General features: G+C 37.9%; 1 protein-coding gene across 9 annotated transcripts in view; it reads left to right on the top strand.

Moving 5' to 3' along the window:
- BDP1 (B double prime 1, subunit of RNA polymerase III transcription initiation factor IIIB) overlaps positions 1-15,226 on the top strand; it is a 57,191-nt gene that overhangs the window by 4,356 nt on the left and 37,609 nt on the right. For 5 of the 9 annotated variants that reach the window (XM_052777950.1, XM_052777957.1, XM_052777949.1 and 2 more), the window contains exons 2-13: positions 25-577; positions 1,203-1,306; positions 2,339-2,398; positions 2,767-2,907; positions 3,805-3,938; positions 4,943-5,037; positions 5,631-5,685; positions 6,377-6,520; positions 8,163-8,441; positions 8,765-8,942; positions 9,987-10,146; positions 13,766-13,842. In XM_052777950.1, the coding sequence (XP_052633910.1) occupies positions 25-577; positions 1,203-1,306; positions 2,339-2,398; positions 2,767-2,907; positions 3,805-3,938; positions 4,943-5,037; positions 5,631-5,685; positions 6,377-6,520; positions 8,163-8,441; positions 8,765-8,942; positions 9,987-10,146; positions 13,766-13,842 (1,980 nt within the window). Of the gene's footprint in view, positions 1-24; positions 578-1,202; positions 1,307-2,338; positions 2,399-2,766; positions 2,908-3,804; positions 3,939-4,942; positions 5,038-5,630; positions 5,686-6,376; positions 6,521-8,162; positions 8,442-8,764; positions 8,943-9,986; positions 10,147-13,765; positions 13,843-15,226 lie in introns of those variants that run through there. The other 4 variants (XM_052777955.1, XM_052777953.1, XM_052777951.1 and 1 more) reach the window with 3 other exon arrangements.

Below are 15,226 nucleotides of genomic sequence, written 5' to 3'. Positions count from 1 at the left end.
CAGGATACTCTTTTAATTTTCCAGCAGTGACACAGCTGATAGCTCAAATGATGCCAGAGAAGCTAGTAAACCTGCAGAGATGCCTATGCAGAGAAGAAAACGGATCTCCACCATGCCCAATCTTGTCAAACCCAGAGCTGGACCTTCATCTGCTCAGTGTTCTGCATCAAAGCCACAGAGGCGAGCATCACAGCCTCCTGATGGCAGTGCTTCACTTCAGAAGGATTCCTCTCCATCAGAAAAGAGTAATGTTGAAAGCTCTTTAAAGTCTCCCATGCTGCCTGAAAAGAAAACACCTGTGCCACAAGTGCCACAGTTTTCCCCACTAAAAAAATCGGTGAACAGAGAGCAAACTGTAGGTGTAGCTGCTCAAAAAAATGATGATTCCTTGCAGAAGAATGTACCCTCCCCACTCAAGGAGAGACCAACGCAGGAAAGATCAGGAGCACAGGAGGAAAAACTACTTATGAAACCTGCTACCATAAAAGAGAAACGACCGTGTTCTGACCGTGAAAGGATCCTCAAAGCTCGGAAGTTAAGAGAAATGCTTAAAGAAGAGCTGAAGAAGGAGCGGATGGTAGGCCTCTGTGTTGAGCAGTGCTGATCTGTGAAAGGCAAAGACTTGTGATTCACCTAACATACGTTATCTCTTTGCAGTTGTGTTTTCTGATGATCATCAGCTGCTTACTGCTAGTAGTCTATGATATCTCATAACTCTGTATGGGTTTAGTCTGTTTATAAGCATTAGTAGCACTGTGTTCCCTTGTAATACAGATTTCACAAGAAATTGTATATCTTTTCATTTGATTAGACCCACAAGCTTTTTTGACATGAGACCTGCTATTATGTTATAGTCAACATTCCAATTGTAAAAGTTTCACAGTTGGTAATACAATGGGGAAGTATGCTATAAGCTTTTCAACTTGATTGTTGACAACAGAGTTCTGTAATTTTGAATAGCTTTTCACTTCTACTTGTGCCAAGTATTGAATTTCTCTGACAGAGTAAGTCACTTAAGGGTCTGTGGCATCCTCTTTGACAAAGGGAGACATTAAGATAAACCTATTTCAGTTGTTGGGGGTGGGGAAGCAACAAAACTTCATGGATGGAGTGCTTTGTAAACAAAGAAAAATATTCATTTGTGAAACATGAAGTACTTTCAAGGTGAATTTAAGGTTGTTTTTTTTTATATATGGAAACAGTTGAAACACAGACCTCCAATAACTGAAGGACATTCTCCACCAGATCGTTCTAAAATGACCATGAGAGACTTGATATACTATCTGCCAGAAAACAATCCTATGAAGTAAGTATGATTCTCTTTCTCTCTCCTTAGGTTAAATGATTTTTCTCTTTCTACCAATTTAATAACTGTGAAAAGGAGAATTCTTAAATCTGGAGTATTAGCACAGATGCAGTATTGTTGCAATGGTAACAAAAGCTTCTAGATATTTTCACGTCTGCTCAATCTTCATACAGAAATGAGAATGGAGATTAGGGTACTTGTTGAAATATAAAAGCATGAACCTGTTCCCAGTGTTGATTTATCTCTGTACAAATGCAGAATAATAGAATTTTTTTTTTTTTTTTGACACTAGCTGCCGTTAAATTTTTAGTTATGGCTTCTAGGGATGTTATGACTACCGGCCAAATCTAGTGGACTACAGGAAGCTAAGCATTTCTCCTTCCTAGGTGCTGAAGTACAAAATGCACTGCAGGACACACAAGGTCTCTCCGTTCTAGCTGGATGGATGTATCTGCTAGTGTTCCCTTTACAGGTTTCACTAGTAGCAAGACTGAGTGAGCATCCCAGAGGTGCGCATACACAGGGAACACTAATGCTGCTGGCTGCACAGACCACCACAGACAGAGCAGGGCCTTTTACCTGCAACTACCAAAAATAATCACATACACATAAGTACAGCTATCCAAGTCCTGTTCTTCCTCTCAGTAGCAGATGAGTTTTCTGTTATTGTCTGTTATCACCAGCTTGTTAATGTTTGTGTGCTTGTGTGTTTTACTTATCACTTTCCTTGTTGTTTTTTTTCTTTTACACTTAAGCAGGTATTGAACCAGGTGGTCTTGCATTCCCTGTACCCTTACAATGGATTACTGCTTGAAATATCTTTTTTTGTCCTTGCTTATACCAAAAAAAAAAAAAAATCAAAATTCATTAAGCAGTGGTGGTTGTTCGGTTAGACTCAAATCTAGATGTGGTACAAAGAATTGAAAAAAAGCCTTGTTTCTTTGTCCATTATCCACTAAAAGCAGGTTTTGTGGAATGAAGCAGAAAAGTATCTGTACAAATGTTCATCTCTAGCTTTTTATAAAATTGTAGGTCTTCACTGGCAGAAGAAAAGAGAACAGAAAAAAGTTCTGCACTGGGTCAAATGAAAGAGTAAGTCTTGGTTATGGAAGTACTTATAGTCAAAAAGTCTTCTGGTATTTTTTAAAAACCCCCCATGTTTCTGTGGTAATACTAACAGTGTGGGTATTTTTTTTTCTGTTTCAATATCACAGCCCTTATTTATAACAAATTGTAATTTGGGAGGGGAGGGTGGTTAAAAAGCATTTTGCTTTCAATATGGTTTTGGATTTGTCCATTTTACCATAGAATGAAAAGCATATTCCAGAGTTTGTGTTGACTAACTTGCTGATGGGTTGTATTGCAGGGTGGTTCATTAAATCGTTGAATGTCTGGCATACAGAGCAGCAATTCAAAACACTAACAAAAGTAATTTTTTTCTTGGTCTCTTAAAATTGTAGACAGGAGGAGAAGAATACCCCTGATCATGAGGAAGAAGATGAGGAAGAAGCAGAGAATGGGGAAGAGAGTCAGGACGGTCCACTTCTAGCTCCCCGTGTGAAAGTAGCAGAAGATGGCTCAATTATTCTGGATGAAGAAAGGTAACAAATTCTGAGCCTGACTCATGGACAGTATGTATTACCTTGCTGCTTAGTCTGTGAAAAGGAAACAGTTACTTTGGATGGGGACAAATGTGAGTGCATTTATGTGTTGAGAGTTGAACTATCCTAACTTAGGAAACAGTGCAAATATGTGGCAAAATGTGAGCAGCAGTTACCTGCATCTCAGCAGTGGCAAACTTTCTCTATGAAAAATGTTTCTGGAGAAGGAGATGGAGAGGAACATGTCTTATTTTATTACAGTGAATGAATACTGAGTATTTGTCAAACTTCCAAATGTCTTCTATATAGTTAACTTCATTTCTCACAGTTGCCTGTGTCTGCTTACTGTTACTCAGTTGTCACTATGATTTGCTATGTCTTTGCATCTTGCACATTGCTGCTTTATTTAGCTATCAGTCTTTTCAGTGACTTTGCTGAGAATATGGCTTTTTTAACGTATTAAATTATCAAATTATTGAGTTCCCCAAATGTATTACTAGTGTCAGATTTAGGCCAAGGTGTAAGGATAGAGCAGTCCTGGTAAAAGAATTGAAAAGTGTTCTAAAAGGATATGGAGAGGCTCTTGTGGTTTTGCAAAATAATTTTCTTGAATGTTAAAAAGACAATCTTTTTTTTTTAAGGTATTTAATTATGTCTGTCTGTACTGTATCTTAGAAAAACGGAAAAGCAAATTTAGTTGCACAGGCTGAATAGGATAATGATTTCTTGCTGCATTCTGCTATTAAAATACATGTTAATGTAATCAGTAAACCTGGTTACACAGTACAAACTCTGACTTGTGGCAGGAAAAATCTGAATAACTGCCTTATAAACATCTGCTATGTGTCTTATTAGAAATATTTTCAGGTAAGTCTCTTTGTGTGTTTGCTTTTTCAGTTTAACTGTGGAGGTTCTAAGAACAAAAGGTCCATGTGTTGTAGAAGAAAATGATCCCATCTTTGAGCGTGGCTCTACAACTACATATTCTAGCTTCAGGAAGAGTTTTTACACTAAACCGTGGTCAAATAAAGGTGAGTATGTTTTTGGTTTCAAGGTTTGAGTCTGCAGAAGAATCCTAGTTTTCCATCTATGCTTTGTACTCAATTTTTATTTCCAGTGGAGTAAATGGACCTACTTATGTGTGACATGGTCTCAACCCTCTAAACTCTTAAAACAAGCAGAGCTCTGATGTTTACTGTGAAAATCAGCATGTTTAAAAAATCCAGTGCCTTATGATATGCTGGCTACCTGTGAATTTCTGTCATGGACGTTTAGATGCTGTGGAAATGCTAGTCTGCCTTATCAAAAGCGTAACTTTGGATTCTGGTGTCCAGATATTGGAGCTCTATATGGAACAGTTAGCACTTCTTAACAGCTTCTTTACTTGGTTCTTCCAGCATGGGCAGGAATAAATTATATAAGCCATCTCTATGTGGGCTGATTTCAGTGCACATGGACAGCTGTGTTTTTATGAGTGGGTGGGTTGTGTTTTTTTTATTATACCTGCTGCGAATTGATTATTATCTCTAGGCTGACAACACTGTGCAAGACTTTTTACAATTGGAAGTATTTTTTTACAACTGTAGCTGGAAAAATTAGCTTCAGAATTCACTGTGCTGCTTTTGGAATGCACTGTTTTCCTGTTAGCAAATAATAATGGAGATGGTATTTTTACAAATGCTTTTTTCTGATTTCTGTTTGTGGTTTTGTCCGTAATAAAAATGAACATTGACACTCTGGAGTTGGTTAGCTTTGATTTACTAGCTTTACAAAATGTATTTCACATTCTGCAGTTTTGTAATAGATTAGACAGTTCTTTCTGTTACTAGTTCATTCAGCAAATCTTTTTAGAGGTACTTAGGTAAAATAACACACACACTCCAGCTCAGCTGAACTTGCAGCCACAGTAGATAACCTTAAAGTTATTGATCTTGTTGCATTAAGTTTAAAAGGTGTTTTTATTTTAGATAGCAAGAAGGATGGTTAACTAAATACTTAAGTGTGTGTATCTCTTTCTTTCCCACCCCCACTCCAGAAACAGACATGTTCTTTTTAGCTATCAGTATGGTAGGAACAGACTTCTCCTTGATTGGACGGCTTTTTCCTCATAGAGCCAGAGCAGAAATTAAGGTAAAAATTAAAGCACTCAGTAAAGCAGTTAAACATCTGTTTTCACTTTTCTGTTTCTCATTTGCTCTTCCTATGCTTCCTCTATTAATACTGATAATTTTGATGCTAATTGCTTTTTTTTAATACCTGTTTCCAAGGGGTAGTAAGTATCGGAAACATTAATATGCTGGGTTGAATTGTGATCGACATATCTAGTAAGTCTAGCATACCTAGACACGGTTTGTCTCGATTTTGTTTTAATTGAAGAATGCTGATAAGCATAAGTAGATGTTTGGTGAGGGTCTTCTGTGTTGCTTTTTCCATGGTATCCGGCTGGGAAAACCTTTGATATTTCAAACCCTGTTTAGATTGGAAGTAAGGACAAAGATATGGAAAATAATAAAAAATTATGACGGGTGATATCAATTGGTGACAGATTTTATGTTTAAAAATTAATTACGAACTTGTGTTCTGTGAGTGTGCTTGTAGGTTTTAACAACTTTAGTTCGTAGAAAATTTTGTTGCATTGAAGAAGGCTTATCTTGAGCTGCCATTTTGTACAATATATTGCATTTCTTGTTTACTAAAAAAGACAAATATACCTTTGCTTTCAGAATAAGTTCAAACGTGAGGAAAAAACTAATGGATGGAGGATAGACAAAGCTTTCAGTAAGTAAAGTAAATGTACCCCACCCTACAATGAGTCATTAAATGGTAGTCATCTTTTTTTCACGGTAATTTTTGCGCTTTGCCTTGCTTGAATTAATTATAAGGAAAAGTTTTTGCTCATAGGTGAGTTCAGAAGGTGGGGAGTCTTAGGTTTTTATAACAAGCATCGTTCACAGTAAAGATCTTTAGGTTTAATTTCTGGCTTTTCTATATGTCTGATAAATGAGATTAATATAAACTTTTCTATATGTATATTCAATTGAAGATTATTCTGATTCATGGGAATTTCTAGTACAGTTACTTACTGTAAACTGCTTTGAGAATCCTTAAAGGCTTTGTGTGTTATTTGAATGAGCTACATAAGTCCTAGATCAGCATGTTAATACATTATTTGAAACTATGGTACAATTCACGTATTTGTCGCTTCTCAAATTTCCTAAACTACTAAGTGCTATGATTTTTTTACCATTTGTTTTTCAAAACCAAGCTACCATAATCCATATATATGTCAACTCTAGTCCCTGCTCAAGTGGTACAGAAAGTATTTTCAAAAAGAATTATCTGTTTCAATTTATATAACCGTTGCTTTTTTATATCATAATTATGTGCCACTGATTATTTTACAAAGCAGAAACTTGGAAAAAATACCAGGTTTGAAATCTTTTCTTATTTCTTTGCTTTAATCTGATAGAAGAAAAGCGGCCCTTTGATTTTGAATTCTTTGCCCAGCTGCTTGAGAAGGTCTTAGCAGATGAGGAAAAGAGGAAGCAAAAGACTGTTAAAAGCCAGAAGCCAAAGGAGAAGAAGCTATCAAGGCCTCGGAAGAAGCCAAAAGGTACTTCAAAAGAATGCTTGAGATACATTACTGACCACTGCTCTGTAATACTGTTGCTAGCAGAGGAAAAAAATCACGTAGGGAGTGTTTTCCTTCCCTGTTCTGGACAGGGCAATAGCTTCATAGCATAATTTTTTCAGATGTTGTTTACTGATGTGCAGGTTGGTAGTAATAGGTAGCAGCTGGTTTCCTGAGGTGCATGTTCTCTGGGCAGGAATGTGAGACCACACTGAGATTAGTGCTCTTCCACAGACTGAAGCACTGATACTCTAAATGGGATATTCTAATTTGAGAGTTGATAAGTGTCTCCATGAGTTGCTAACAAATTAACTTCTAGAATCCTTGGGCGAAAACAGTATTTTTGGCAAGCTCTTCTGTGACTTCTAATTTAAATTTTCCTTACATTTAAAACCCTTTTCTCTTAAGGGTTCTGTTTCTCCTTTAATTATAGTTTGAATCCCTAAGTCTGAAGGGTGTGATTCTTTTCAGGGAGTCTTGTAAATGTTGTTTTAGTTTTCTGGTCTGTTGAAAATAAAGGATAAAGATTACGTTTAATTACTATTGATCACCATGTAGTGTCTTATTACCTGAGTACCTGTGAAAGGACCTTTCATAGCTATGCTTAAATTAAAAACGGTTATACTGACACCATTTCATAAATTCCCTGCTAATTCTGTGGGGTTGTTCACTTGTTTGTTCCACAAAACCCCATTTTCTTGTAAGTGGTATTGTGGAACAAACAAGTGAACAACCTTTTAAAGGGGATGCTAGCTAGGAAGCAACATCACTGTTTAATTCTTAAAATTGACATAGTTACTGCTTTTCTATAGCCTTGATTTCAGATTTGATTAAGTAAAATGTCCCACCTATTAGGACTCACAGCCACATATAGAAATTCTGTTTGTAGACTTTAATGGTAGATTAAAGGTACTTAATGTGTAAAGCAATGTGAGTATGCTTTTCTATTTCTCATGCATTTGGGATTTCTTAATTACAGCGGACCAAGTTCATATAAGAATAATAAAAAGGACAGGGAAAGGTTCTTGGTGGTTGACATTCTGCATAAATACAGGATCAAGACAAAATGTCCTGAAAAGGGGAGGGAGGAGACTTTTAGAAACTTGTTAAACCCAGAGAAAAGAACTTGTGAATTATTAGCTAGATAATAATTCAGCTTTCTTAGGTAAATAAGAATGATTAACTACAATACATTTATTAATCAAAATTACTTTTTCATGGCATACTTTCTGCAACCGTCATCTCCTCTTTCTTCAGAGAGATGATAATTCTTTTCAGGAATAGCCAGGAATGCCTGTTTTTCCTGGATCCAGAAGTGACTGTGTAGCCTGCTAAAAAGTATAGGAACAAGAACATTTACTAAATTGGCTTTATATCCTGTATTGACTTTACCCTGGTGAAGTGTTGTCTCATGTACAGAATGTGTTTTGAATTTAGTGTTGAAGTTAATCTATGCTGAAGCTTTTCTGTTAAGTCAGTGGCTAACTTCTCATGGTCCTGCTCATGGCAGTATATTGGCAGTGAAGTATGAATTCACAAGACATTGCTAGTGGAAATATCTTTGCGATTTATGGCTCCTAATACTCCATGAGTCTATTAACCAGGGACCATATTGTCTCAATAGCAAAAGCTACCAGCACAGAAGCTGCTAATGATCAAGATGATCTTCAGGAAGCCAGAATTTCTGATGCAGAAGCAGATGCTGTGACAGCTGAGAAGGAAAACGAGGAATCTTTGGGCATTTCTGAACAGGCAGAAGAACAGGTTGCATTAGAGCCAGCGTTAGCAAAAAAGAAGAGAAAGAAGAGGCGAAAAGATGATCTTGAACAGGAAGTGGAGAATCTTCCAGAAGAAATGGCTGTACCTTCAAAAATAGCTGAAGAAGGAAAATCCTCTGAGAAAAGTAAGAGGCAAAAATGCTCAGATTCAAATGTTCAAATATAAATTTTATATAAAGACATTGCAAACTTGAGAACTTGGGTTTTGATTTATATCACTGATCTGCCTTGGGAGGTTGTGGAACAATGCCTTTCAAAATCAGCTTTCATACTAAATCTAAACATTTTATTTTAAGGGAACAGGTCTCTTGAATCTTAATACTTAGGCATTTTCTACTGGGATTTTTTGTCTTAAATTAACTCTTGCTTCACTGTAGCGAGGATTTGAGAATCGGAATTCTAAGATGTTGCCCAGAATGTCCAAATTGATGTAATTCTTATTCATTAGCAGAAAAAAAAGTGGTATGTGATGCAAACAATGATGGTCATACCACCTGTAGAGAAAAACTGGGTAGTGTTACTGAAGAAAACCAAGATGAGACTGCTGTTACAGAGGAAGAGAGATCAGAGTCCTGTTTACCAATGGATGACATAATGGAGAGAGAAAATGATGTCAATTTATGCAGGTAATGTTTACAATGGAAAGCTTAGGCAAAATAAAAAATAGTTTAAAGGTTTAATATTGGTTTTATTTATTCATGCTTACCATCATGTTAACTGGCACAGAATGGGCAGGTTTTTGGTTTCTGAGGACTGTCCAGAGTTTTAGTAAGCTGTTTTTCATTTACACTTTCAGTATATTCTCTGCCCTGATAGGCAGTCCTTGCAAAATTAATTTATATTAATACTAAAATCCCATCCAAAACGGCTTTCCTTTCCTTTTTTTTTTTTTTTTTTTTTTTGAGTGTTCGTGGAGACTATTGGCTTATCCTAACTCCTAATATTTCTGTCAAAGCACTGTTTGGTAATGTTGCCAAGTAGTGTTGCTATACACTTGGAATTTATATCTGTTTTTAGTAAGATGGTTCTTGTGGGAAAGGAATGCTGCTTGGACTTTTATTTATGCAGAACCTGGGTGGGAGGCAAGCTTTTGGGCATTCTTTTACTAGAAAGAAAGTGAATTGCTTTAGTGTATTAAACTTGTTATATAAGAAAGTGGTAAATTTAAAAAAATGTTACGAAGCTGTTAGTGCTACTTCAGAGTTTTGCATGTTAATTATTGTATTTAGTTGTATTGTAATAGTTTGTTGTTTCATACAGATTCCCAGCAACTTTTGTGTGCCTTAATACCTCATTGGAAGCATATGAAGGAACAGTATTTGTCTTTGAACTCAACATAGATTGTTATGGAAGATCGGGGGGGGGGGGGGGGGAAGCTTGTGCATACAGTGTTTATTTTATTAAAGTCTGTTTCTAAAAAACTATCTAGTCTAGAATATTCAGATGGGATTTTAACATCTTGTAATAGCATTGCAAAAGTACAAACATTGTTTTAAAGCTTGTTTCCTGCAAATATCACTAAAACTTGTTAGATTCTGTGAAACACATGTAGTTATTTAATTGCAAAATTGCATAATTTTTCTGTGCAACTTGATCTATCTATAAACAATAATAGCTTTTTTATTAAAATACACTAATACAATGTTTTTATGTCCTTTTGTTGATTTCAGCTTCGAAGATAGCAATGATATTATACTAGAAATGGAATCTGCTAAACTGAGAGCCCTAGATATTAGAGATGATACATCACAGGAAAGCCAGATTTCAGATTTACCGGTTTCAGAGATTAGAGGCAAAGAAAGACAATCTGAAGAAACTAGAGAAACAAAGGTATTTTTATTTTTTATGTGTGTCCTGGTTTCAGCTGGGATAGAGTTAATTTTCTTTCTAGTAGCTGGTACAGTGCTATGTTTTGCATTCAGTATGAGAATAAAGTTGATAACACACAGATGTTTTCAGTTGTTGCTAAGTAGTGTTTGTACTAAGTCAAGGATTTTTCAGCTTCTCATGACCAGCCAGCAAGAAGGCTGGAGGGACACAAGAAGCTGGGAGTGGACACAGCCAGGACACCTGACCCAAACTGGCCAACAGGGTATTCCATACCATGTGATGTCATGTCTAGTGTATAAACTGGGGGGAGTTGGCCTGGAGGGGATTGCTGCTTGGGAAGTAGCTGGGCGTCAGTCAGTGAGTGGTGAGCAATTGCATTGTGCATCACTTATTTTGTATATTCCAATTCTTTTATTATTATTATTGTCATTTTATTATTGTTATTATTATCATTATTAGTTTCTTCCTTTCTGTCCTATTAAACTGTCTTTATCTCAACCCACAAATTTTACTTTTTTTTTTTTTTTTTTTGACCTGATTCTCTCCCCTATCCCACTGGGTGGCAGGGGGGGAGTGAGTGAGCAGCTGTGTGGTGCTTAGTCACTGCCTGGGGTTAAACCATGACAGTCCATTTTGGCACCCAACGTGGGGCATGAAGGGTTGAAGTAATGACAGATCTGACCAGGGCATGTTAAAACAAATTTGTTACAAGCATTCATTAGTTTAATAGTCACTGGTCACAATGTTATGACCCGTGCTGGACAGACCAGGGAAGGGTTGTGGGGAGTTCAGAATTCCTCGGGCTAAATTAAGGTGAAATGACACCAAAAGATCGGTTGAAGGTTTTATTCACGGCAGAAGCAAACCGAACTTGGAAGGTGTAACAGTAGGTGGCAGGGTTTCTCACAACAGGAATTGGAGTGGAACTACCTCAGTAAACCGTGTAACCCAGGGTAACCACGTACATCAATTCAGGGAAGAAGGAGGTCTCTCCTGTTGAGTCAGGAGGTTCAGAGCGGACTCTCTTGCTTTCTAGACTCCTTCTCAGAGAGGAGCCCAGGGGTGGCTGAATCCATTCCTAGTCCCAGCCTGGGTGAATGGTTTATGTCTGAAGGGGTGAGGTGTAGGGATTATGGAAAAAAGAGGAGGGGGGGTGGGAGGGTGGGGAGGAGAGAGACAGACAGAAAGAAGAAAAGAAGGATTTCACCAGTCCTGGGTCCAGTGTTGGTCTAGCCAGCCTAGAGGTCCAGTTCCGGAGGGCGCACACACATGGGGCTTCAGTTCGTGCCCTTTTATTATCTCCTTGCCCCTCCTTTGGACAGGCACTTGAACTTATTAGGCTAATTAGCTGTCACGCGTGGTTTGTGCTTCCAGAACCTTTGAGAAATGGGTCAGTGGGCTTTGGGGATCGTTTGGGGAGTAACTTCTCCCTCCCTGGAGGCATGACTGTTCTTTGACCTTTGGCCATACATGGTGAGCTGCCCCGCTCTGTGTGTCAGAACAGAGAACAGCACACCCTCTGTGCCCTGTTGCTAACCGACTTCTTACCTGCAGTTTGTTGCTATGCAGGGTTCATCCTTATCCAGAACTTGTCCCATCTCAATATTTGAGACATTAAGTCTTTCAGTCTTTCATGCACAGTGTTGATTTATTGGCTCTTAGAGTTGAGGCGCTTGTTCTTGGAGTTGTGTTATGTATCATCTCATTTGCCGTGCCAGCACAATGTTGGAAACTGATTTGAGCAGGACTGTATTCTTTGGATTGTTTTAAACCTGATGCCTGGTAGTTTAAGATGCACTGTACTTCTATTGTTATGTTCCTGTTCATCTTCTCCAAGCTATTCTTGTTTATAATGCCACTTTTTCCTCTCTCCAGTAATATTGTTTTTAAGATGAGGAGTCCTAATCTTACATTTCTCCTCATATAAAGTTCCCTTCCTCTGATCATCCTTCTGTCCTTCCATCATTGTCATTTTTGGAACTTAATATCATACTGTTTAAAGACTTGTGCTGAGGGGGAATTAATTACTTTCTCTTGTGCTTTCTAAGAAGAAAAATGATCTTACGGCTAAAGTTTGTGGTGAGAGATTAGGAAATTCTAAGTGTGTTTCCCTAATGTGACGGGCAAATTATTTGTCATTTGGCTTTTATTTTGGATTCTGTTACCTAAAATAATGTCTTCATCTTAACAGAAAATCAGCTACTTAGGATCTTCACAAATACTAAATGCCTGTAGTTGGAAATCTTACAACAATACAATCTCCTGACATTAGTTGGAATAATATTTATAAAAATCAATGAAGTGAACGGGGCAATGTGCTGTATACACCAGCCTATAGTGGTGTCAGTAGCCTGAGTAGCTAAGCTCTCTGGCTGATTAATTATGGCTGTTTGACATGAGAAAAAGGCATAATAATCTCTAAAACTGATAATTTCAAAAGACCTTTTATGTCAGTTCTAATTCTCTTGCCTTGCTGTGGTTAATTAATTTTAAAAGTATATGAACATAATCACTGACCTAAAACTAGTTTTACCTTAATTCACTAAACAGATTCCATAAAATCTTTGCTTTAATTGTGATTAGTTTGCTATGTTGTCAAATTTTTTTTTTTCATTTTCAGAGTGATGGTTAGTGCTCTCTAGGAAAATGAATTAAATACTAGACCTGGAAAGTAATGGTAGCTGATACTGCCTGAGGAGTCTGTTATCAGCCTCATCCAATTAAAAGACAAAGAAATGGGCTGACAGGAACCTCATGAACTTCAACAAGGGAAGTGCAAAGTCCTGCACCTGGGGAGGAACAACCCCAGGCACCAGTACTTGCTGGGGGCACCCAGATGAAAAGCAGCTTTGCAGAAAAGAACGTGGGCATCCTGGTGGGCACCAAGTTGAACATGAGCCAGTAATGTGCCCTGGCTGCAAAAAAGGCTAGTGGTATTTAGGGCTGCATTAGGAGAAGTGTTGCCAGCAGGTTCAGGGAGGTGATCCTTCCCCCCTATTCAGCACTGGTGAGTCCACACCTGAAGTACTGTGACCAGTTCTGGGCTCCCTGGTGTAAGACATATGGACATACTGGAGATACCCTATCAAAGGGCTATAAAGGTGGTGAAGGGACTGAAGCATTTCTCCTCTGATGAAAGGCTGAAAGAGCAGAGACAGTTCAGCCTGGAGAAAGAGAAGGCTCAGGGGGATCTCGTCAATATCTATATGAAAACCTAAAGGAAAGGCCCAAAGAGGACAGAGCCAGGCTCTTTCCAGTGGTGCCTAGTGACAGGACAAGAGGTGATGGGCACAAAATGAAACACAGGAGGTTCCCTCTGAACATCAGGAAACACTTTTTCCACTGTGAGCGTGACAGAGTACTGGCACAGGTTACCCAGAGACTGTGGAGTCTCCATCCTTGGCAATATTCAAAAGCCATCTGACATGGTATTGGGCAACCAGCTCTAGGTGGCCCTGCTTGAGCAGGGAGGTTGGACCAGATGACCTGCAGAGGTCCTTTCCTACCTCAACCATTCTGTGAATCTTGTTTTTGTTTCTGCTTTTCTTCACCTTACAGCAAAGAGTTCTACATTTATCGTTTCTTCACTACAACTTTGTTTTTTTTTCCTCTTACTTAGAACAAAGACATACATGACTTACATAGACTGGATGAAAAGCAGAGTGCATCAGAAAGTGATTCGCAGTCTGAAATCATGTAAGTGTAATTCTTTTACCTTGTGGTGGTACTTGGTCTAAACCTGCATTTACTTAATTTGAATATAATTCTGATTGACCATAGTAGGTTGGACTAGACGGTAGATCATGATAACTTTTTTTCCATATTCAATGAAGTTTTTTTACAGAAACTTTGATCACAGAGGAGCAATGCTTTGACTAAGATTTGAAATGTTGCATGGGAACGAGGAGGAAGGCTTAACCAAGCTTAGGAAAAAGCTAGCCCCTCTACAGTCAGCAAGAATGAGAGATTTCTCTGAAGAAGTTCTGCCATTTTGTCGGTGAACCTTGCTTGTGAAAGTTGATCTGTATTTTTTTTTTTTTTTTTTTTTTTTTTTTTTTAATAAAAGGGCCTGGCTGTACTCTTTGAAATTAGCAGTTGTCCGTCAGAGCTTATTAGCTCTACACATCATGTGTATGGTGTGTTCATACCATCCTAATTGGAAACTGTTGCTCCTTGGAACTCAGTGCAAGAGTCTAAGTTGAGACACACCTCTCTAGAAGATAATCCAAGCTGTCTGTGTCTTACCTGTGCTCCTTTATTAAGTTAATCTTTGTGACTAGTTCTTACGCTTACTGCTGTAACTGAGCGGTGGTGTTTAAACAAGTGTGTCCCTAAAGTTTCCGTTTTTGTGTGATCAGCAACTTCCTATTCCATGGTTTAATTTTTCAAAGGTGATTTAGGGATGGGCTACTAGTTAATGCTAAATTGTTTTTCATGCTTCTGTCTTTCCTTTATTGAAGGGCAACTCACTCTTATGGTAAAGACTGTCAAAGCTTTATTTGTCCTGTCCTAGGAAGAATATAAGAAAAGGTAGTAGTTCCCAATCTGAATATTACTGATAAGCTGCAGGGCTCTGTCAAACAGTGTGTGAATCCCAGGACACATTATCGCAATGGTTAAGGACACAGAGATTGATGTATGTACCCCATTCTTCAGTAATGTATGAATGTTGGCAGTAGGACAAGGTGTTTGAAAAGAGCAGCTCATAGTTCTGTGATGGAGGGACAGGAGAGACAGATGCAAAATGTTGTATATAAGCAAATCTGCTCTACTTTGGAGCAGATTTCTATTGTTTCTATTGAAATCAGTAAGCCTGTTCACACTGACATCAACTGTGAATCCCTAGGAGAAAGAGGTGTTCCTATTTAACAGCAAGAAATGCTTCCTTTGAATATTTTAAAGTAGATTCCACTGAAAGCCAGTAAGGCTAAGGTTATTTGACACTCTTTGCATTAAGTAGTAGCATATCTTCTAATATCAGAAAGATGTAATATAATTTTTTCAGTTTATTGTCTTGCTGCATTACCCATGCAGTCTGTGGTGCTCTTGAAGTACATCTTGGACCACATAAGACTTTAAG

This window comes from Harpia harpyja, chromosome Z (assembly GCF_026419915.1).
Source record: "Harpia harpyja isolate bHarHar1 chromosome Z, bHarHar1 primary haplotype, whole genome shotgun sequence".
NCBI classification, from domain to species: domain Eukaryota; kingdom Metazoa; phylum Chordata; class Aves; order Accipitriformes; family Accipitridae; genus Harpia; species Harpia harpyja.
Note: the sequence above shows the minus strand (reverse complement) of the source record. Positions and strands in the feature narration are given on the sequence as shown.